Raw genomic sequence first — 23,720 nt, 5'->3', positions numbered from 1 at the left:
TGTAATCACTGCACTACAATTATAAACCGCGGCACCACTTACCAGAATGTCGAAAAGTAAAAATAGCGACAATACTTAGTACCGTCAAGGGCAATACCTACTGTTGTCAGGGGTTTTGATCCTTTGCCGGTAAGAGTGTAACTTTGTTCTTGCTCTGTGGAAAACTGGCAGTATTTCCTAAGAGTGAGCAACATTATCCTTACCCTCTGACCCAGCGAGTGTACCACGATACAAAGAAATTCATAGCAGTATGATTCCTAACAGCCCCAAACTAAAAACAAGATGTTAACATGGATAAAAACAATTGTGGGATAGTCATACATTGGAAGACCATAGAGCACCGGGAAGAAATGAACCACAGCTACACCATGACTATAAAGCAGAGCAAAAAGAAGCCAGACATAAAAGAATATGAACTGTGAGTCTAATGCATGAGGGTTTCAATTTAACCGATGCAATGAGAAACCAGGGTTATGGTTACCTGTGGCTAGTGGTTATCCCTAAGGTTGGGGGAGGACTGGCAAGGGGCACAGGCATGGTGTCTCTGCCGTGTTCATTGTGTTCTAGTGCTTGACCTGGTGGTGATTCAAAGAGCGTGTTCACTTTCACAAATCATTGAGCTGTATGCTTAGAAAGTGTGCACTCTTTTGCAGGTATATTGTATTTTAATTTTTTAAAAAAGGAAACCTTCAGATTACATCCCAAAGGAATAAACAAGAAAGAAAGCTCAGGGTCCTCAAACAATCTCCTTCTCAGTTTTGGGTTTGTGGCAAGGATAACCTGAGACTTGAACTTGGTCAGTTTTTGGTCTCTGAGCTCTTCTGATGTCATTTGCTTCTCCACAGCCCTCCCTCCAGGGTCACCCCGTGGGGGGATGGTATCCAACAGGACCCTCAGTGCTAGGCTGGGGCAAATGCTCCTTTTGAAGGAAACTTAAGAGAAAAAAAAAAAAAAAACACCTTGGTTTAAGCTCTTTTCTAACTTGCTTCTCTTCATGGCTTTCGCTTCGCTATCTCACTCCTCCAGGCTCCTGAGCATTTTCTTCCTTTTTCCAACTCCTATACACTGGGCTATGCTTTCTCTTGTGCATTTTTGAGTTGTTTTTAATTGTTGCCAGAAATATGCTTCAGTTCTGCAACTCAAAATATCACTGATACAAACATATCTTACACAATTCTAGTTTTGCCATACTGACTTAACTTTGTGCTGTTGGGTGATCAAAGATTTTCCCCACCTGATGCTATATCCCCATCATTTGTCTGAACAGTTCTATGCTAGCGTCTCCAGAGTAACGTTTCTGCATGGAGTTGTGTAACTGTGGGGCACGTTACCTTAGCCTTTCTGATCCCAGTTTCCTCATCTATAATGAGGATAATAACAGTCCTCTCCTTTTACGGTTTTTGTGAGATTTGAATGCGGCAAGACATGCAGAATGTATAAAATAAATACATTTGATAATAAAATAGTTGCCCAGTAATGGCAACTATTGGCATAAAATAGTTGCTCAATAAATGGGAGTTCTTCTAAGTATAAGGGCAGGAAGCACTAGTGATTTGTCCCTGCAGACCTCAAGGATTAAACAGAGTGAGACATGCTATTTAGAGGGGTTGGTCTGTCGAGACCAACTGGTGAGCCTTCTGCCTGGTCCTATTGAAAAGGCAGTCATTTCTCTAAAACTGCAGTCAGCCTCAAGGAAAGGTCAGCTTGATTTAGTGGCAGACACAAATAAAACAGGTAAGGCTACCAAAATGTTTGACTTCTTTCAAACTTAGGTGATTATATGGCTGACAAGGACTGGGTAGCAAGAAGAGTATATCTCAGAGAATCTTGTAAAATGCTTTAACAAATATATAAGAATCATATATAATTGGCACACGCTTTGTTTGAATGCAAACACTGCTGTTAAAGTGGTGCTTAAAAACAGTTTGTTGGCCTTCTCTTCATACAGGAGAAACATTTCTCTCGTTTACACTACTCCCTTGCTCAGCAAACCCTTATTTATCCTATAATGCAAGTGTAATCAGCCCAACACGTCCAAATGCCCACACATTCTGAATTAGTGGAGTCTGAATTGATGGAATTCTAGACGGTTTCTCGTGGAGACAGGCATTTGAAAACTACCCGCTCCAACAGTTTCAAGAACACTCTATGAAAATGATCCCTTCCCTCCTCTTTCCCCCGTCTTCCTGGTTTGTGTGTTTCGGTTCTGGTTTTCAAAGGAGACAGAGGGAAAAAAAAAAGACTCCAAAGTATTCTTGGGACATTTGAATAGTTATTTATTGAGAAGCCACAGTTTTCCACACTTTCATAACTGTAGGCTTTAGATAAGGCAAAAGCAAGATGGATCTACTACTTTACACAGAAAGAAAGAGCTCTGCAGAGGACCCCAGGGTCTTGCAGTTACAGATCAAAATGCAATGTACATGACAGATATAAAAAACAGTGTGGAACAAAATATTTTAAATTATGGTTACAATCTACGGAAGGAAATATCCATATCTTATTATAAACACATTTATAGTCTAGGGTCATAATTTAAATATTCAGGTCTTTTTTTTTTTTTTTTTACATACACGGTTATCGAAACATAAAAGCAAAACATAACATTTAATAGGATGAACTTTGATAGAAGACAGTCGCTCTGAACTGTGCTGGATGTTAGGACAGGATCGCCCTTGCCGTGGCAATTAGGAGGATCAATCCATTGGTATACAGTCATCCTTTTTTGGGTAGCTATCTGGATAAATGAAAGGATGGGTTAACAAGGACACTGAGGGTTCATTTTTCAGTTTTAGGGGAACAGAAAGAACCAAAAGTTGGTTATTGGAGACTTGCCTTTTGTTTTTCAAAAATCAAAGCAGATCTAGGTGTCTTAGTTAAATTCATTTATTGTACTCCTTTAAGTAACTGGCATCCACATACAGGAAACAAAGCACTTGGCGTACTCGCCCTCACATCCATTTACCGTCGACGCACACACAGCACATTAATGAAGCATCACTGAACTCTGCGGATAACAGGGATACACCTAGCAATTGAGCTATGTATTCTCCATAAATGGTATTTAAAGAATGGTGCTCCATATTGCTTGTAAACATACAGACACAGATTCAGGAAACTGTGGAGTCGAAGGTCGTTTGCTAATCTTGGTACCACGTAGCTAAAATGGCAATTGTATCGGTACACATCTCATGGGCATGGTAGTTGACAGAAAATTCCCTAATGGGGTTAACTAACAGACTAAGGACATGCATTGATTACAAGACTCTGTCCTAGTGGCCTCTGGGCCGGAGCGTTCTAATCGTCCTCTTCGTCCTCCTCGTCGCTGTCCTTCATGCTGATCCCCTGCAGACCCCCGCCCTCGCTCACGGATGCTGTGGCCTCCTCCACAGTGAGACGGTTCCGGATGGTTTCGTAGGTCTTGCTGTTTAAGGTTGAGTCCAGGACTCCTTGCAATCGGAAATCTCTATAGGTTTTCTAAGGAGGGAAAAGATGCAGTGATGAGGGCCATCGCATCTCCATAAACAGGGTACAAGGCAAGTGTGGGGGTGAGAACGCTGACCTCGGCTAAGTACCACACTTCATGCACTGTCACATGAAAAGCCACCATGCTTAGATTTCACTTGTACTGAAAACTGAGATTTTGTTGAATGACAGAAAATGAGAAATGGTGACAGGATAAACTGTATTAGATGAGACAAAGCAAAGAACATAAGCTTGTGTTTATTCAGTTCTGTAAAGGGAAGTGTTCCATGATTGTTTTGGTTCCCTTTTTAAAAATGTTTTTTTGGTCTGGTTCTTTCTCTTAGGTTAGTATCATATCCTATGATAGACAGTGTGAGAGGCTATAACACATAAATAATGGATCAAGTGATTATGGTATTTTGTGATTTGTGCTGCAGTCTGGTCTTTGGTATTTTTGAGGCTTGTAACTGCGTATCCCTCTGTCTCCTTCACAGGACAGACATATGCATGTCGGTATATGAAACCGACCACGGGCAGCGACAATTACAGGGAAGATGGAGCGTTAATGCCTCGTCAATATGTTGCAGGCATGTGATCCATTCCTTGTCTCCTTGGGAGAGAAGTGCATCTATTCTGTTCACAACTTCATGGTCTCAGGGAAGAAATCTGGCTCTTTTTCAAGAACAATGGTTTGGTATTGCTGTACCACCAGTTCTTTCTTTGTTCCTTCGGGCGATTTCTCTTGGATTTCCTGAGGTATCCCAGGGACTGTTTTTCTAGGAATCCCTTCGCGTTAATTGAACGTGACCAGAAGCAACTGGCTGTTGCCTACTTCACAAAACATTTTTTTGGAAAAAGGTCCCTCTCTAACTACAACTCTCCTCATCACACTGCATATCATTTCAGCTACTGATTCTGCTGTTTGTTTCTCCTCTTGATATGGGAAACTTGCTAAGGGGTCAAAAGAAGGAACAGTAACATACTTCAACGCCACTCGCATTACGATTTTTGGTTTTTGGAGTCCATCTGATGCAGTCCTAGTGTCAACCACCATGTCAACCACTCCTGAAGGTCACATGTGGCAATGACTGCAGCGTTAACTAGTGAATGCTGTTCAGCTCAGCGATGTCCAATAATAAAAGATTATGGATAGGATGACCATGTGTTCCCTTTGCCAGTTTACATCTATGGTCCCAGTGTGATTATCTGTAGCACCTTCTTTCTTTCTTAAAAGCAATCTGGTTTCGATACTAAATTCAAAGGTCGTCCTAACTATGGATCAGGTTGCAAGGCTAGGTAGCTATCGGAACTGTGTCTTCACCTGGAGGGGGAAGGGGAGGAGGCTGAGTAAAACACTAGGTCTGGTGGAGACCAGATATCCAGATGATTTAGTTGAGTTTTCTGCACTTTTCAGTCACTCAGAATTGACTGACAGAATATGATGGGAAAAAGAAAGGTAGAAATCACCTCAAAATTCTCCCCTCTAGTCAAATTTCAGAGCAGTGTGTTTCCCAGCCAGACTCTGAATGTCTCACGGCAGGGACCACATACAGTCATTTCTTAAAAACACACTCCATCTTGTAATATACAAGTAGGGGCTCAACCAATATTTGTTCTCGGTTGGGTGGATGAATGAATGCTTGCTGGATAATGAATGAATGGATGAATAAACTGAGTGGATGTAGAAGCAGGAAAGAAAGCCAATTATCATTGGAAGTTTGCCTTGGAGGAGAGGCCCCTGGGTAATGTACTTAGTGAAGAGGTGGTGAATTCTGCTTCATCCCTCTGTGTTGTGGCTCTGGTTAAGCTGGCCCCACTTTTGGCAAAAGTGAAGGAGATCCTTTGGCAGGGACATTTCTGGGTCCCTTCCCTGTGGCTTATGTCTGTGTTGTTTTTGGCAGAGGCTAAGAAGAAACCTCCTCTCTGACTTATATTTTTTTCTTAATAAAATATTGCTGATTGTAACAGTCTCAACAAAAATCTGAAAATATCAGTAATGGGAAGATATTCTAACATACTAAAATTCATGTCTTCTTTTTAGGTCTACCCGGGAAGGGTCAAACAGAAAAACTTCCCCTAAAGAGTATTTATAGCCAGAAAATGGAATTCAAGGGGTCAGGCAATGGTTAGGGAGGTTGCCTTAAGGAAGTGAAATGTAAACGTAGAGTCCAAGTGCATACATTTCTTTTTTAAGAGCTGCAGTACACTGCTGTCTGTAACCTTCCCTGGGAGGACTCTTTGTGAGATCAAACGCATGTGATAATAATTCTCCTTAATTACACTCAACGGAACAGTAATTGGTTTTAAGTCAGCACTGGGGTAGAGGAGTGCCTTCAACGAAACGGTGCTAATCCAAAAGAGACTAAGAAATGGGGCGGGGTGGGATAGCAGGGTGTGTGTGTGTGGGGGGGGACTTTTGGCAAACTGTTGAGAAATAGAAATTCAGCTCTGTTTTATTATTAAAATATTTTTAAAGAGACTTTGTGCTTTGAATGAGATTTTTGCATACGAATGTTTTAAAACCCTCTATGGTGAGGCATCAAATGGAAACTGAAATGATCAAAAACGTATTTACCCCCTTCTGTGATCTTATTATTTCACGTAAACCACTGAGATTTCACGCTGAAATAATTATCATTAGTCCAAGGCACACACACAAGAACAGGGGAAAAAAGCTACGTTCAGGGTATGTTACCTCACCTTCGTGATCCTTTACATTTGATTGTATACACGCATTGTAAGAGAAACTACTTCAGTTAGCTACAAGAACAATATTGATTTGCATCCTGATAATAATCACAGGATATATGTAGAAAGAGCCAGAGGTAAATATTTCTATGAAATTAATTGTGGCAAAATTTTATTTAATTAAACTATAAATGAAATTGGTAATAGATGTCATTAGCATAGTGGTACCCGAAAGCCAGCTTTTGAAAGTCTAATGCAAAGGGCACAATGGCCCCTGCAGTATGTTTGCATGGCAAATACATAAAGAATTTTTCCAGTCTGGATAAAATATCAAATTCCTTTTTATCAAGTTTCCCTTTGATGCCTGAGTAATAAATTAACCAGGCATCCCAAAGTGATTTCATCAGTTTTTCTTGCCTGAGATACTGTTTTAGGAATCATCTTGTTTTATACGTAAGCTAATATTCTTTATGTAAAGGAAGTTCTGCAGCTTGCCAATGAAATGTATTTCAGTGAGCTATGTGCAAAGGAGAATCATTATGTTTTCTTTTACCTTTACCATCCTAATTAGTGTTTTCAACTGATAAATGTGAAGCTGTAAGTCCATCCGGTCCGTCAGCCAGGTACAGATCACGTTCATGGAGCTGTTGTACCATTGCTGAAAAAAGAGACAAAAGTTCTCCAGCCAACACATCATGGGGCATTTAAAGAGCAGAGAGGGAACAGGCCACGCGTGAGCACCCTGCTCTGTTCCAAGAGGAAAACAAAATGGTTAAAGAGAATTTGAGAGCACAGAGATCATGAACAGTAATTGACACAAAAATCACAAGGTACCAGATCAGCCGAAAAGAGATCGGTTTGGACTTGGAACCGAAAACAGAACTCTTCCACTGTACACACCTCGTATACAATCAATTCATAAAGACCATCGTTTGCTCTTCTGATTCTCCTTTTTGTTGGTTCATTTCACTCGGTTGAGATTTAAGTCACTGTTTGTGTCCTAATGCCACTGTCTCCGGTGTCCAGGAAGACGGGGGCTTCTCCACTGAACCAATCGATGCCACCTGCTACTTACCTTTTGAAAAAATCCAGCCCCTGTCTGCTTAGGACAATTCTGGGAATCGGGCTGAGAGCCTTAGGAATTTAGGGCAAACTTTACCTTCACTTACTCTAATGGAGTATTTGGATAAAGACAATGAAGAAGGGGTTTCTCTTTAAGGGCCAAATTATACTCTGGGCAGCTTATGTGGCCTTACGTTGGCTGTGCAATCTGTTTTAATCTTAACACCAAAAAATTATGGAAGATGAGAGAAAAAAAACATCTACAAATGAGCTCATTTCAAGCTGTTGAAATCATACTTCCCCTTAAGGGGGTTAAATTTTGCTTCTTGTCTGTGAAAAATGCTTGAAGCTGTGTCACTTTAGACTGCCACCCCTGTGGTGCAGGGAGTCTCTGGTGCGGTATAATTTTGCAGTACTGCTCATATATTCATAAATCTCACTCAGAGACATATGAACAGTGTTATGAAGTGTCAGTACGAAAAAAAAAATCTAATCTTTTAAACTTCACCAGGTTTCATTACGCATTGCCGCTTATACCAAACAATTTACAAATAAAATGAAAAGGTGTGGATGGACCTATATATTTATTTATAGGGCATGTATATGAACTGTGCACAGAAAAGAGGTAAAAAAAAAAGTGGTTAGAAAATTGAAACGCTGCATCCTCGCCTGCTAACCAACACGCACACGCACTCGCGCACACGCACACCAGTGGAAATTTGAAAAGCACAAATAAAAACATGTTTCTGATGGTAACTCCACCCTTTCTCACCTAGAGATCATCCAAAATCAGTTTATGCCTAACACTCACAGTTTTTCCGAAGCCTTGTTTCTGACTTAATTTCTTTAAAAAAAAAATTAATTTGGGTTTTTACTTGCAAGGTAGAACTGCCAAGTTTCACCTTGCAAGAAACGACACAGTCTCAGCCATGGTGTTCAGAAGCCCTCTTTGCAATCTTTCGTTTCTAGGCTCTTTCCTCCTCGGAGCCAATTGTGGCTCTCCTTGGAGCCCAGCCGCACACAGAGACCACACTACCCCAATCAAGGCAGCACTGCAGCCTCACAGCCAACTTCTGCTCTTTTAAAGATCATGGAGGCGAAACTGTCAGTTTAGGGAACCTTCTGTCCCTCCCCAAGGGAGCAGGCGGGGTGGGGGGTGGGGATTTTCTGCAGTTCACTCCACGTAGGGAGGGGGTCTGCCCTGGTCAAGCTGCTTCAGGCGTGGACAGGTTTTCCCCTCTAGGAGTGAGAACATTCTACTGAAACTTTTTTTTTTTGGGGGGGGGGGTTGTGATTATTTGGGGGTTTTTTTGGCACCTCCTGCCTTGAGATTCTGGAGCTCTTGCTGCCACTGCATCTGGGTTTGTTAAGGGGCTGGGGACAAGAATATGACTAGGTCATGGGTGTCTCAGCAGCCCTACTTTATGCTCAGCAACTGGGGGGCCCTCTGTGTTTACCCCAGGCCTCAAATTCCACACTGACTGGCTTTATCTGACATGCAAGCTGGGGGGTCCAATAATCTATTTTGAGGGTCGTGAGCAATGTCCGCTACCCCCCACTCCCACCTCCTGGGGGGGAAAACGACCTTCAAAGGAACCTGGGTGACCTCCCGGCCAAACCTACAAGACCAGGACCCCATGACAGGTGCACCTCAAGGACACAAAAGAGGAATGTGGCACTCTGGCTTCTAGGCAGAGGTGGCATTTTGCTTTGGCTGTGACAACAGGCAAACCGGCGCTGGCTTCTATCACTGCCAGCAAGCCTTGTGCAACATGCCTTTTTCTCTTTGCTGAGAGATATGCCACCTTTCAGGGGAAAAAAATAACAAACTCCCTCCACCCCCCATTTTATATAAGTACTGAATAATTCGCATGCTTGTAAATGGCCTTCGGATAGTAAAAAATAAAAAGAGAAAGGTAGACTACTATCAATACTCTTTCTCTGCTGCTGAAAGGGTAGGGAGGTAGGAAATGCATGTAGCGATGGGTGGATAAGTGTATCACACTCACAAATTCCCACCCCAGGAGAACAAGAAAGCCCTGGAACATCCATGCTTTTCCTCCTGGATCTCACATCTAGCAAAAGAAGTGTAAAAAATGTATGATGCCCCATTGGCTACACATTTAAAGAGGCAAAAGGGAGTAAGTCACTCCTTTCCAAACCTTATGCTCAGTAGATGAAATTGGAGGCACTTTTGGATGAAGCACAGTGCTAACTTGGTTTTCCAGAAAGGCGCTTAAAGGCACTTGGATGTCGGAGAAAGCAGGAGTCACTGCTTTCTAGAACTTTAAAACGTAAGAGGTGAAAGGGATCTTCCACAGATCTCATCCTTTGTAGAGGAGGAAACAAAGGCCCAGAGAGGTGAAGTGACTTGTCCAAGGTCACACAGCCAGTGAGTCCAGAAGTGGCAGCTTTCCAATCATCTAATGACTCCTCCCTAGGATGATGTACTAGTGCACTGGGCGTGAGAGATGATCTTGTGTATCTCTTCTCAACTCTACATTCAGGGGTATCTGATAGCTAGAAATAGGCCTTAGTGGGAATTTTTACTCTATGGAAATTGGCAAATGCCACAAACCGGGGCATTCTCCCTTCCAGAAGGCCAGTTGTTATAACATTTTATCAGCATATTACTGGGTGTCTGGTTGTTCCTGCTTTTCCCTGTCACAGTTCACAGTGCTTATTAATCAGGTCTGCTTTGTTTGAGATCAATGCTAATACAGCAGATTTGTTATGATTCTTCAAAAGAAGAAGTTCATAAAACATTTAAGTTCTCCCCACTTTTGTTCTGTCTTTGGCTCAGATATGCCTTTTCCAGAGATACCCTGACACCTGGGCACTAAAATTTTGGTAAAATGTACTCTAAACCCTTAGAAATAAAAATTGTGAGCTGATGACATATACTAAGTATAATCATGACTCCTTTGCTGCCTCCCCTTAATTCAGGTATATTAATTGGAAACTTCCTACATAAGGTTACTTTAATTCTAAAGAATCCCTAGAGAAATGAAATCCCCAGTACCCTGGGCACCTCTAAAGTATGTTCTCTGGCGTAATTCTGTGAAGGTTTTAGAATTGGAAGCCAAAAAGACACCCATCACAGCTTATGGCCTGCAGGATAATAGGGTCCTTGGAAAGCTGGGAACTTATTGAATATCCTGACATTATAAATCAACTATACTTCAATTGAAAAATAACAAATAAAACTGAATGCCAAAAAAAAAAAAAGGAGAGAGAGAACCTGGAAGGCTGATCTAAAACTTTGCCATTAATTCTTTTCCTTTCTTCTTTCCTTCTCTCCTTCCTTCAACAATGTTGTTAGGGGCACAGACCTTACCTGTTTTTCACCTTGGTTTGTGATCTTGGGCAAGTTACTTATATTCTCAGAGACTCATTTTCTCGATCAGAAAATGGGAATTAATCAGCCTTTCATAGGCTTTTTGATGCTAAATGAATTAATGCTAATAAAGCGCACATCACAGTACTTGGCACATAATAAGGCCTCGATAAATGCTAGCTGCTACCATGACGACCAGCAGCAGCAGCAGCAGCATCACAATTGTCATCACTAACACCTTCATCATCATCACCATTACCATCATCTCTTTCCTCTTTTTTCTCTCTCTTTTTCAACCCAAGAAGTGCCACAAAACAAGAAACAAAGCAGAGCGAATGACCAGAGAAAGCCATGCGGTGGTGGAAAAAATTATTCCTAATGGAATATATCTGGAATCATACGAATAAGTCTTACAGACTCATGCCTAGCTCTTAGCAAAGCAATTCCACTGTAAAGCTGTTGTGTGTTAGATCATTACCCAAACCTATAAAACCATCCTGGGTGCATTATACACATTTTAAACCATATTGACCTAGATTTAAATATTGGATTCAAAAGATTCAGACAAATAAGGAATGATTTTTCAAACCCTGGGTGGATAAATTACAGCTTCAGCTTGGGTTGGCTACTTATTAGCTGGATAAACTCAAGCAAGCTCCTTAACTCTCTGACCCCTAGTCTCCTCTTGGGGTTAATACCAGTACCTACTTCATAGGATTACGGGGAGCGTTAAAAGAGATAATGATGTAAAGTGCCTAGCAAAGTGACTGTCACATAGTAAGCACTCAATAAAATGTAGCCACTATTGTTCTTATTACTCTCAAAAACATAACAGGCATCCTTTTCATAGACAATACAGAAGAATTTTCTTGAACCATTTCTAGTAGAAATTAACATGCAGATATACTCAGGTCACACGTTCTGCCCTGCCACTACACTGACTTCAGGCAGAAGATTCTTTATACGTAACACGTCTCTTCTGTAATGTGGGGGTTCACTACCGCAGGGGTCCCCAACCTCCTGGGCCGCACAGCAGGAGGTGAACCGCAGGTGCGCGAGCGAAGCTTCGCCTGCCACTCCCCATCGCTCGCATTACTGCCTGAACCGTGCCCTTCCGCCGCGTCCCTGGAAACACTCTCTTCCTCGTGTCAAAAAAGATTGGGGATCGCTGCACTACAGCTAGGATGAGGGTGAGGAAAGTGAGTACTTTTGCAAGTACAGGATCGGATGCTGTCTTTAATATTTGAGTATCTTGCTCATCATGGATTTTTTTCATTCATTTTGATTGTTTAAAACATATGAAAATATTTATCTTGATTACTATATTTTTTGGCTCCTCCTTAAATTCTGCAACTGAGAAGTGATTTATTCACCTCTCCCTGGTCCCTGCCCTTGGGTTCACTGTTGCCCTGGGAATTTATTCCTCGGGAAGTGCTGCAGGATTGTGAGATAGGATGAATAATTCACATGTCACGGGACAATATAGGGGTCCCAGAAAATGGACTTTGACTTGGATGTGGCTACTCCCCTATCAGCAGGATACAGTGTCACTGCAGTGATTGCTGCTGCCTTTATGCCTCTACCATTATGGCCACCTAGATGATCTTTTCTAAATTCCCCATCTTGATATTAATTCAATGTCCCAAAGGAACCTTACTGTTAATGAGTCATTTGTTTTCAAATCCAGCCACATCGCATACTTGAGTGGCAATGAAAACAAGGAATAGAGGCTGAAAAGGAGACAGAACTACTCAGTGTGTTTCCATACTCACTAATTATAAGGGTACACATCCGCATAACTTACACAACTGCCCATCAGAGCATACCATTCTGTAAGACTTGATTATAGAGTCCACAGTTTTTAACAAAGTGCTATTTTGTACAGGGTTCCTAATACACACAAACACACACACACACACACACATGCACACAAAATTAATAAAAATAGTTACCTACTCATTGAATACTGAGTCCTTACAATGTACAAGCACTGTGCGCGCTATTCTACAAGCATTATATAATTTTATCATCGAGCTGAACTCTTAAGAGTATCAATAAGGGGAGGATGGACTGGGAGTTTGGGGTTGGTAGATGCAAACTATTACATATAGAATGGATGGACAACAAGGTCCTACTGCATAGCAGAGGGAACTATATTCAATATCCTGGGATAAACCATAACGGAAAAGAATATAAAGAAGAATGTATATATATGTATAACTGAGTCACTTGGCTGTAGAGCAGAAATTAATACAACATTGTAAATCAACTGCACTTCAATAAAAAAAAAAGATAAAATTAAAAAACAAAACAAACAATAGAGCATCAGTATTATTAACAGCCCTGTTTTGCAGATGAGAAAAAGGGGCATAGGTAAGTTAAATAAGTAGCCTGTGGTCACACAACTAGTAAGTGGTGGGACAGTCTTCAAGTTAGTTATTTACCATGACATCTGTATGAGCTATCATATTCAGCTCAATAATTTTAAAAAGCAATGGCTTGTTTATATAGAAACAGCTCTAGTTTCCAGGTGCCTTTTCAGCAAAGTCATTCAGCTCTGAACTTCTTAAAGGAGAAGTGTGTGGGTAGGATAATGTTGTTGGCTCTGTCACCCTCAGAGCCAAGCTTGGCCTGGAGTTGAAAAGATTCTGCTTTTTATGAGCTTAGAAAGTTGCTAGGCAGAGTGGGGGGAGTCGGGGGTTTTCCCACGGAAAACCACTCAACAGCTTCGAAGAACTGATGGATGACAGACAATCACCGCTGACTCTTAAGGGAAATGATTCGAAAAAGTTGGAATCATTTCTTAGCTAGCATCAATGTGTTTTTTTTATTAAACAGAAAGTATATTTATTATGTAATATGTATATTCCTTTTACTTAGGAATACTTTAAAACTTACAAAAGTTTGAAAAATAAAGATAGTATACATGACATCCATATACCCTTTACCCAGATTCATCTGTTGTTAATATTTTACCCCATTTGGTTTATCCTTTGAATATGTATATATTTTTCCAACTATATAGTTTTTTTAAATTAAAAAATTTTTTATTGGAGAATAGTTGATTTACAATGTTGTGTTTGCATCAACGTATTTTTAATTTTCCCCGTAGCCCTACCTAGTCTCTTCTTACTTTCTCTTAGGTTGGCAACTCAGCAATTGCTACTAAAAGAAAATTCTCACTGCGGGCAGTCTGAGTTTTCAATGAGAAATACAACTGGAAATATTGCCTTTGTCACAATGGATTGAATTTTCCTAACAGAGTTTTGGAGAGACAAAAGTAATGATAAAAATTTCAGTTCCAAAAAATTATCCACTATAAGTTTTAACATTTTCTGTGAACAGGGAGAAGAAAATAGAGCCTTGGGGAAATTCAATTTCATGTTTACTTAAAGATGTCATCAGAAAGTGCTAGAAGAGAAACAATTTTAGGCAGAGTCACAAATCCAATGAAAATAGTCCAGTGCAAAACTTAGTTCTTCCTGTGTTGCTTTTTTCTTTAAAGAAAAATTTTATTGAAGTCTAACATGCATACTGTAGTGTGTCACTTGTAGCAAAATACACGCATATATACACACATTCTGAACACATTTTGCCCCATGCCTACAACAGAAGGTAATATTTAGTCCAATATGGTGAAAATGGGCTCTTTTAGAAAATTTGGTATTTGACCTAAGGACCAACAGCCACACCATGCACAAACACACATCTTCATACACTTTCTTTGATTAAAAACTCTGACTCAGTCAAATATATCCAAAGCATGAATGATAGTCAAAATTCACAAGGATCTGAGTTCTACGGCTGGCTTATTTGCAAATATATATTTCCTTTGAAACTGGCATGTTCATGCTATATATGCCAGGCAGGCAAAGCTCTAAATGCCTGGGCAGTTCATGGCTAAAGTCTAAATAATTATCGTCTATAGTCTCACTTCGGAGATGAGGAAACTGAGGCTCAGAGAAGTAAAGTGGTCTAGCAGCTAGCAAGAGATGGAGCCTGGCTGGACTCAAGAAGGTGGGAGGCAGTACAGCCTAGTGGCTAGGAGAATAGACTTGAATCAGGCCTTCCTGTGTTTAAATCTTGATAAATCCCTTTAACCTCCCTGTGCCTCAGTTTTCTCATCTGTTAAATGGGGATGATAATAAAAACCGCTTAGGGTTGTTGTGGGGATTAAATGAGTTAATGTGTGTGGTGTGTTTACAGTAGCACCAGGCACATACTAAGTGTTAGGTGTTACTATTGCAGCCTTGCTATCCTACCCTGCTTCACGAATAAGAAATAGTATCTCCCTAACTGCGAGCTATTTAGGGGTTGTGCAAAGCTTTCTGAGTAGCTCCCATTCTTTGAAAAAGATGTGAGCAAACAGGTAATTTGTAACCTCTTGGTAACCAACCTGTATTTCTGGACTGAAGAAACACAGTGAAACCTGGGAGATTTTTATCTTTTCTTTGGAAAGTACCCTTTCCCCAACTCGACACAGCCACACATCAGAGAAATTGCCTCAGCACCTTGCCTGGACCGTCTAATGATGAAAAGACATTTTGTTTGTTGGCAAGGAGTCAAAGAGGAAGATAATACTTTGACCACACCCACGTGACTAAGTTCTTCATTTTGCTTTTTGTGACAAAAGTGGGTTATTATTAGGCAGGGAAAAAAAAAACCCCACAAACTATTTAAATGGCTGTATTGAAATACTGTAATGAAATCTTTTCCATTTGAAACTTTCAATGCATATTTCTTCCTTACAATTTGGGTAATTTAAGAGCATGTGAAAAACTGCATCAAGGGTTTCTCCATGCTCCTACCAAAGTCCCCACAGCTTCGTTAGCCTGAGCCGCAATTCCACAGCCTCAGGGATCTCTTTAGGGCAAAGGATCACCAGGGATCTGGTTGTATGTGGTGTTCTAATCCAGATTCAGAGAGGACTCGACAGAGACACTCTAGCATGTTCAAGACATCTGTGTCAAGTGGGCATGCACTAAAGGACTGCACGCAAGTTGCAAGGTTTGTCAGAGTTCCCCAAGGGAGATATGCTTTCTAAGAGGACATATCATCTGAGTACTTTAAAAAATGGATACGTAGTTAAAAGATGCAATCTTTTGACTTCCTTGAGTGTTACTGTAATTCAGGATTCGATTCACCAAAACAATGGCTCCTAGAAATGGGTATTTCCAGTCACAGCTTCAGGACGCCCAGCTAAAAGCACAGAGACACCAAAAATAACCGGACACCAAAATCAGAGGGTACAGATAATCAGAATGACATTTCAGGCTGTCCCAAGTGTCCTTTTTAGTTGAGGGTGGTTTTTTTTTTTAAAACCTCTGTAATTCTCTGGCTGCCTAAAAACCATTTCATTGAAATCTTTATGATGCTGTCTTAGTGCTGTGGCTTTTCAAGGTTCCAAACTCTGATAGCATCCCCCGAAAGTCTGATGCAATCCAGACTGAGGGGGATGACTGAGGCACCTTGACGAAACCAGGGTTCCAGAGACTATCCTTATCTACAACCTGGTGTGAAGAGCACCCACTACTCTTTGCCTTTAGCTTCTGCTCATAAGGAAGAGATAGTGCAAACGAAACAATAATTTTTTAAAACTTCGATTTAAATTGCTACTGCTTAAAATTTTTGCTTCTTCTATAGGAACGTGTATAGAATTTCACATTTGGGAGCAATTTTATTTTTAAACCTCCTTAGAAAGAGCCTAAATGATACCTTAATATTCTTTTACTAAAAAAAAAAAAGCAGTTATCTATTCAAGACCAAATTTCAACTCTCTAAACCTGGAGAAATAGGAAATATGGAGAAGTACCCGGCAACAAGCGTCTTTAGCAACAGCATTTCAAATGGATGACCAAAAATGAAGACTCTGTAGTTGGACTCCTGACTTAATGCACTGCAGCCTTCTAAGTAAGTCAATCCTATCACTATTAGTTGCCTGGGAGAAAATGCAAGGAAGTAAGAGTCCTGAAGGATCCTTTCTGAATGTAAATCAAGCAGGAGAGTTTAATTCAAAGCTTAGCTTATACAATATAAGGCTATTCACCGGGTCTCTCTCTCTCTGGAAGGCACATTCTCTGCTTTTTGTTTTTGTTTGTTTGTTTTTTTAATGGTTTGATGAACTTGTTGACAATCTCAGTAAGCTTTCCAAGCTACCCAAAGCCAGACCAGAAACAAGTTTGTCGCTTCCGAATCAATCAGACTGTATGAAACCCCACAAGGCTCAAATCCCCTTGAGTCCTGCCCAGTATGTCTCAGTATGGTGGGCGGTCACCTGCAAGGAGATGCAATAGTATCCAAAAGGCTTGCTGGAAATTTACCATCTCTGAATGAGAAAACTAAGTCAAAGATCAACTGATAGATGCTTTCCTAAAGACAGGAGGGCATAGGATGGGAAAGCAGAGGCACTGAAGTGAATTTTCTACTGTGAATGCAATCTCAACTTACACTCAGATACTGTTCTTCCACCATTTCCACCACCTGAGTACGCGCTATTATAAAAAGATGAAGAGCCAGCAATTCCACTTGTGAGTACAGATGCAAAGAAATGGAAAGCAGGATCTCGAAGAGATATTTGCACACCATGTTCAGAGCAGCAATATTTGCAATAGCCAAAAGGCAGAAGCAACCCAAGTGTCTATTGACAGAGGAATGGATAAACGAAAGATGGTATCTACACACGATGGAACATTATTCAGCCTTAAAAAGGGAGGAAATCCTGTCACACACTATAACATGGAGGAAACCTGAGGATATTCTGCTAATAAGCTTGTGAAAAAAGACAAATACTATATGATTCCACTTACATAAGATGTCTAGAATAGTCAGCTTCATAGAACAAAGAATGGTGGTTGCCAGCGGCTGGGGAGAGGGGAAATGGGGAGTTAGTCTTTAATGGCTATAGTTTCAGTTTTGCAAGGTGAAAAATGTTCTAGAGATGGGTTGCACAATGGTGTGAATGCACTTAACACTACTGAACTGTACCCTTTGAAATGGTAAACCTGATCAACGTAAGTGATGCTTGTTTCACCACAATCAAAACAAAAAGAGAAATGCAAAATCGCTCCCCCTCCTGAAGAGGAAACTTTGCGAAAGAAAGCCCGGCTCGGTGGCAAGGTACAGATTCTAATCTGGAACACCCAACTGTGTTTCACAAAAAGCCAAAAATTTATGTGCACGAGGAGCAGAGGCATTTCATTTAATCCCAGGGCTGAGGCAATTTCTCAAGGCCGAGTTCGGCGACTGTGCAGAGCAAAGAACATATCTGGTAGCATTTGCTCAGTCACTTATTGGGTTTATTTAAAACATGCCACGGGGCCAACATTTCTAAATCTGTGAAAGAGAATTAAATGAAGCCCAGAGATGAGAACTGAGAATCCTCATAGAGGACCGGGTCCAAACAACAAGAAAGGATGCATCTTTCACACCTCGTGACGCGTCGCCTCATGTGTTTTCACGGAGACTCCCCCGTCCTTTTCCCGCCCCCTGACGCGCCACACACAGATTAGCTCAAGCAGCACTCAGCCCTGAGACCCCGGTGCCCTCTGCCCAAAAGGGCAGCGGCTCCCCCACCCAGAATCACGCCCCCACCCCGCAACAGACTTAGTAAGGTTTGGAAGGCGTGTTCAGGAAGCCCTTATTTCAGGAAACGATTAAGTAGAATTAGGCTAATAATTTGAGGCAGGCAAAGCTTTTGCCCTTTGCTGAGAAATAACTCCTACGTGGAACAGGTATACTAATAAAAATCATGTATTGCCTAAATGCCTCCAAATGATCTTTGCGCCCAGCTCGGCAATTAACACTGCCCCACTGAGGGGCGTTTATTCCCCAGGCTAAGGCGGATTAATCTCCGTGTTTGCTCAACCAATGTCTTCCTTTGGTGAAAGTACAGTATGAGGCTTTGGGCTGGAAACAGACCTTTCTGCAACTGGGCATTGCACAGAGGGCTTAACTCCTTTCTCACCTTAGGGGGTGGCAAGGTGGATAGGCAGGGCTGGGTGGCCCCCGCCAGGCCCACATGGAGGCCCGTGCCAAAGACCTTCTTGGGCCTGTCCTTGACCCTGAGGGAGGATGGGCAGACTTTTCTTTGGGTGGCCTGGGCTTTATCGACTGAGGGGACTTTCACCCCCAAACGTCCAACCCCACTCCTCCTCACAGTAGCCATCAAAGGGCCTTCTTCTGGGCCAGAAGCTGTAGATTTCCCACCTCCAAGCCTGGGCAGGAAGTGACCGCTGGGCAAAAGGGGGACACAGACCCTCCCGTTGGATGCTTTGTCTCCTTGACAACACCCCAGCTGGTGGCCTGAGGAACAGACTTAATTTCTTTTCTTCCTCTGCCCACCATCCCCGCCCCATACTCCTTTCCCCTCTTTCTCTAGACGCAAACGTATGACATCCAACATAAAGTTGCCGAAATAGCAATCTTGTCTCTGAATATATAAATTGCAAAAATTGATATGAATAAATCTGCAAGTAGCACACTGATTGTGGCACATTTTATCAAAAGACGGCGCTCGGTTGCTCGGTGGCTGGGGAGGGGGTAGTGTCATTACACATACAGAAAAACATCTGCAAACTCCCAGCGTCTTTACTTAGAACTGAATGGAGACATGACCTCCTGTTCCTTGCCATGAACCCTGAGTTCACACTCATATTTTACATGTTACAGGAAGCCACAGCTCGCCCCAGGGGTGCTGCAAACAGACACGCAGAAGCCAGATGTAGCCCCCCCCCCCCAACCCGCCCCCTGCTCCTTAATGCACCTGAAGAAGCCGGCAACTCGACATTCAAAAGCTGACATGCTTGTAGCTTAAGGTCACTTCAGATTTTGTAAAGCGGAGGACAAAACCAGGAATGCTTCTAGGGCTGGGCTGTCAGCGGGGAGGCGGAGGGATTACAAGAAACCTGTGACTCTGCCTCTTTCTGCCTTTGCTGGTAGTTTTTTTGTGTGTGAACAAGTGCCATACAACAGATTGAGCCTCGTATAAAGGCCTGAGACTGTGCAAGGGCCCCCCGCTGGGCCTCAGCTGTGCTTGCAATTAGCAATAGGCACGGAGCGATTATTGTTGGGGTAGCGGATGGCAATGCGAAGTGACAAGTTTTATGGGGGAAGTTGGGAGTGGGGATGTGCGGCAAGTTTCTCTTTCTTTCTTTCTTTTTTCTTTCTTCCTTTCTTTTTTTTTCTTGTTCTGCAAAACCCCGTCCTTGGGCGGCTGCAACCTCCCCTTGCAGTGAAAGCTATTTTTCCCCCCTCGTCATTCAAAAGAGCCTGAACAACATTGGTGAAAGACTGTTTTTTCTCGGTGCTTCAGAATGCGGGTTTTCTAGGTCAGAGCTTCCTGGCTGCCCTATTTCATGTCAGAAATACCCATTTGCCTCAAATTAGCAGAGATCTGGGAGTTGAGGGCAGGAGATTAAGCATACAAAATTACTCAGCAGGTGATGGTGGGGTGGATTTGAGGGTTGAGAAGTCTTTAAAACTGACTACAAGACATTATATACTTCTGACAAAAGAACATAGTAATCCTACCTGCTTGCTTTAACCACTGTTGTTTGCCTATTATTATGTGCTTTAATGCCCATGTGAGCAAAACTAGTGCTGATACTACTCAATTACCATAGTAACTCACACCAGTGACCTCTTATCTCAAGGCTCCCAGTCCAGCTGAACCAATCCAAAGAGTTTGTGTCTTTTTATTTATTTAAACGCTGACATATACTTGGACTGGAAAGCTCCAGAGGGAGGCTACTCCTCTCTTTGTCCAAGATCCAAGAACTTGTTTTGAAATTTTGAGTAAGGCCTTTTCACCTTTCGAAGTCAAGGTGGTTCTGAAGTTTATGGATTGGAGGCTGTGGGACACCTTCAAAAACATCATGAAGACACACAATGCCCAATAACAAGAAAAGACCACGTGTGCATCAAAGACCAGCAGCCTCCCAGCTGCACGGAAAGTTGTGTTCCCCACTTGGGCCTCCAGCTCTCATCTCCAAAGTTTGGGAGGAGGAAAATGGGAGGCTCTAACTGGGGAACATTGGCTATTTTAGCCTATCAGTGAGGCTAAATGCAGACAGGACAAAACGACTACCCTGAGGGATTTAATCGCAAGTTTTTAAAAGGAAATAAAAGGGATACTAGCATAACATTTTCCAGTTTTGCATTTTCCCTGGTTTGTGGATGTGTTTGTGATGCATAGATGCATACTGTATACTCTGTCTGAATACTACTGGCGATTCAGAGTCACAGGGTTACATTAACATATTAAGTGCTCTGACAAGTCCTGCAGTAAAGAAACCCATTGAACTTTGCTTCCTAGTTTCCAAATGTATTTGACTATAGGACCACCTAGGAGTGGCTTTCAGGGTACTTATGTCCCATTGAATCCACTTTGGAAAAAAAATTCTATAGTGACATTACTAATAATAGTGAAGAGTAACAACAGCAAAATGAATGAGAGGAAACATTTGGTGAGCGCTTTTTATGTGTCAGGCACTATTCGAAGCAGTGTATATGGATTAAACTCATTTAAATCGCCTAACCACCTCAAGAAATACGTTTTAAATCCCGTTTTACACTTCAATAGCACCATATTTATATGACTTCATTCTCCATGAAAGAGAGAGACAAGGAAATGTAATCCCTATGTAATAAATCGGCTTTTAATGTTCATTCTATTTCTCCTACTTCTGACTCTCCAGAGATCCTGAAGCCTTGTGAGCTCCCCAGATACATATTTTTTCCCCTATAACTCCAGGCCCTATTTAATATCAAGTGAAGTCAGGAATGAGGCCTGACTGCCTGCAAAATCCTCCCACCTTTGAACTTGAGATACCCAAATAGCAAAATATACCTTTCCCCTCTCTCTTTTGATTGGTCTCCAAAGCCCTGCTGTCCTGAAAGAAAGAATCCAATTTAGGTAACAAAATTAGATCTGTGCTTGCCTGTACACAGTGACTTCTGAAACTGCTGGACGTCTGAGTAACTGAATACAAATGTAACTAGTGGTGAAGCCCTGAATGAAAGACGGGACATGGGCCCAACACCAGCTGTTCTAACACCCTCTGGCTGACCAGCAGGCCCTATCACAGCAAATCAGGACACTCTCGTGTATGGGACTTTTGTTAACTAGAGAAGTTTTTTGGGGGTTTTTTTCTTTTTCAAATGTCAGAAGCTGATACCTAACTTTCAGCAAACTGTGATATTTAAGGGAAAAAGAAAAAGCTCTCTTACGTATCTGGATTTTCTCAGACTCTTTCTCCACGAGATGTAAATAAGCCCAACGTGATTAATCCCCAATCAGCTTCTAACTGGGCCTCGTCTGCCGCCTGGGCTGCCCAGGGCAGGTGTGCAGTTTGGACATTAACAGACTCACCACGGTTAACAATACCTTTTTCTGGGGCCTATTTTCCTCTGGATATGTTGGGGATTTAGTCCTGGGCCTCCCTGTGCATTGAGAAAATGGACCCCCATGCCTTTAGCCTCTGTCTTCTCAAAGGAACCTACTGTTTTGAGAAAATGTATAGTTACAATCCAAATTCACACTTTCAAGTCATCTCAATCACTTAAAGCTCAATTATGTCGAAAATGAAATTCTAGTTTTGGTGGCACATCCTACCACCTATTATCCATGTGAGAAGGGTGAATAATTTATCTGAAAACTATTCCCTGATATGCATACAAGGACCTCAGAGGGAGGAGAGAGATTCAGCCTAGGAACTGAGATCAGATTATTCACGAACGGCATCTGCCCACCCCTGATTGCTTCTTAGGTACGGGAAGTGCATCGAGAGTTAACTGCATTAATTCACAAGCAGATTGACGTAAGCAATTGAATAAGAAATTTGCATACCATATAGAAATGATTATAGAACTCATACTCTAAAATAAGGATTGTAACTCATGTACCGAACGGAAAGATACAGCAGAGTGCCAACTTTGCCTTTTTAAAACAGGGTTGGTTGATCACATTAGGGGCTAATTTCATAATTTGCACATATTAAACTTTCTCTCGAGTCATGACTCATGAGAGTTTTGTGAGTCAAAGTTGAAGTTCTGAGGCAGGAAAATTCGCATTGACTTCAGGGAGTTGTTTTTTTTTCTGAGCTGAGGTTGTTTTAGTCCCTACTCTCAATATAAAAACAAACAAACAAAACCACGATCTGTACATTCACATAACTTCCATGTTATTCCACGGAAGGCATTCAGGTAAATAGGTAAATGGGATGCTGTTGGTCCAACCACATAGCTAGTTTCCAGGCAGAAGATGATAGGATACTCATATACCACCCAAGGAGACACAGTCCAGAGCTCCCGGGATTCCAAGACAACAAAAGCCAAAAACTGTACATATGGGTGCAGAACCCTTTTCCAAAGTCTTCTAAGCAGTTTTAAAATTAGATCCATGTCTGCCCTAGTGAACCTAGGCTCTATGGGGAACGATTTTTCATAAGGAAGGGGTATGATATTTTTAGGAGCCAGAGATGGCATTGAGTTTCCAAAAAGCAGTTAATGAAACAATACTCAGGTGCTGGTTCAGGAACGCTGGGTTCCAAAGAGAAGGCAGCGGCATGAAGGCAGGAGAAAAGAGGGTCGGGGAACCAGTGAACACGTCTCGAACTCCTAGGAGGAAATATTTAGGGGTGTGTGGTGACTGCCCCTATAAAGGAGATCAGAAGACAGGTTCTGATGCCCAGGGCCCAGAGATGAAGAAAAGAAAGACAAAGTGCTGCTTTTAAAAAGTGAACACATGTTTCCACCATGTACAGCTGGGCTCTGCTTCCCAATGGCGCCCTTTCCTCTTGCTTTATGTTTAATCTCTGGAACCCATATTCTCTTCTCACTACTTCTCACTGAGTGTGACTTTACTTTTTTTTTTTTTTTTTTAACCTTTCTGGGAGGGGAGGAAGAAAACCTCACATTTGCCAGATCACTAACCCAAACCTCATGCTGGGGAGCCCATCACCCCCATCTCTGGAAATGGCATAAACCTCATATTCGGACCACTGTCCTTGCAGAAGACACTTACTCGACCCGGCTGGGGGCCCTCAATGTCTCCAGATGGTTTTGGGTCCACCAGGAAGGAGACAAGAAGGCTGCGTCGGGTCCCCTGCGGAAGCATTCAGATGGGTCTAGGACCTGAGCACATAGAGTTAAACCGTAAATTAGCCATGAG

General features: G+C 41.9%; 1 protein-coding gene across 17 annotated transcripts in view; it reads right to left on the bottom strand.

Moving 5' to 3' along the window:
* Positions 1–2,255: 2,255 nt before the first annotated feature.
* CADPS (calcium dependent secretion activator) overlaps positions 2,256–23,720 on the bottom strand; it is a 451,700-nt gene continuing 430,235 nt past the window's right edge. For all 17 annotated transcript variants that reach the window (XM_057706171.1, XM_057706172.1, XM_057706169.1 and 14 more), the window contains 2 exons: positions 6,707–6,811; positions 2,256–3,477 (listed from right to left, as the gene is read on the bottom strand). In XM_057706171.1, the coding sequence (XP_057562154.1) occupies positions 3,298–3,477; positions 6,707–6,811 (285 nt within the window). In that variant the 3' untranslated portion in view covers positions 2,256–3,297. The remainder of the gene's footprint in view (positions 3,478–6,706; positions 6,812–23,720) is intronic.

Source organism: Hippopotamus amphibius, chromosome 13 (assembly GCF_030028045.1).
Source record: "Hippopotamus amphibius kiboko isolate mHipAmp2 chromosome 13, mHipAmp2.hap2, whole genome shotgun sequence".
Lineage (NCBI taxonomy): Eukaryota > Metazoa > Chordata > Mammalia > Artiodactyla > Hippopotamidae > Hippopotamus > Hippopotamus amphibius.
This window is presented reverse-complemented; position numbering and strand designations above follow the sequence as displayed.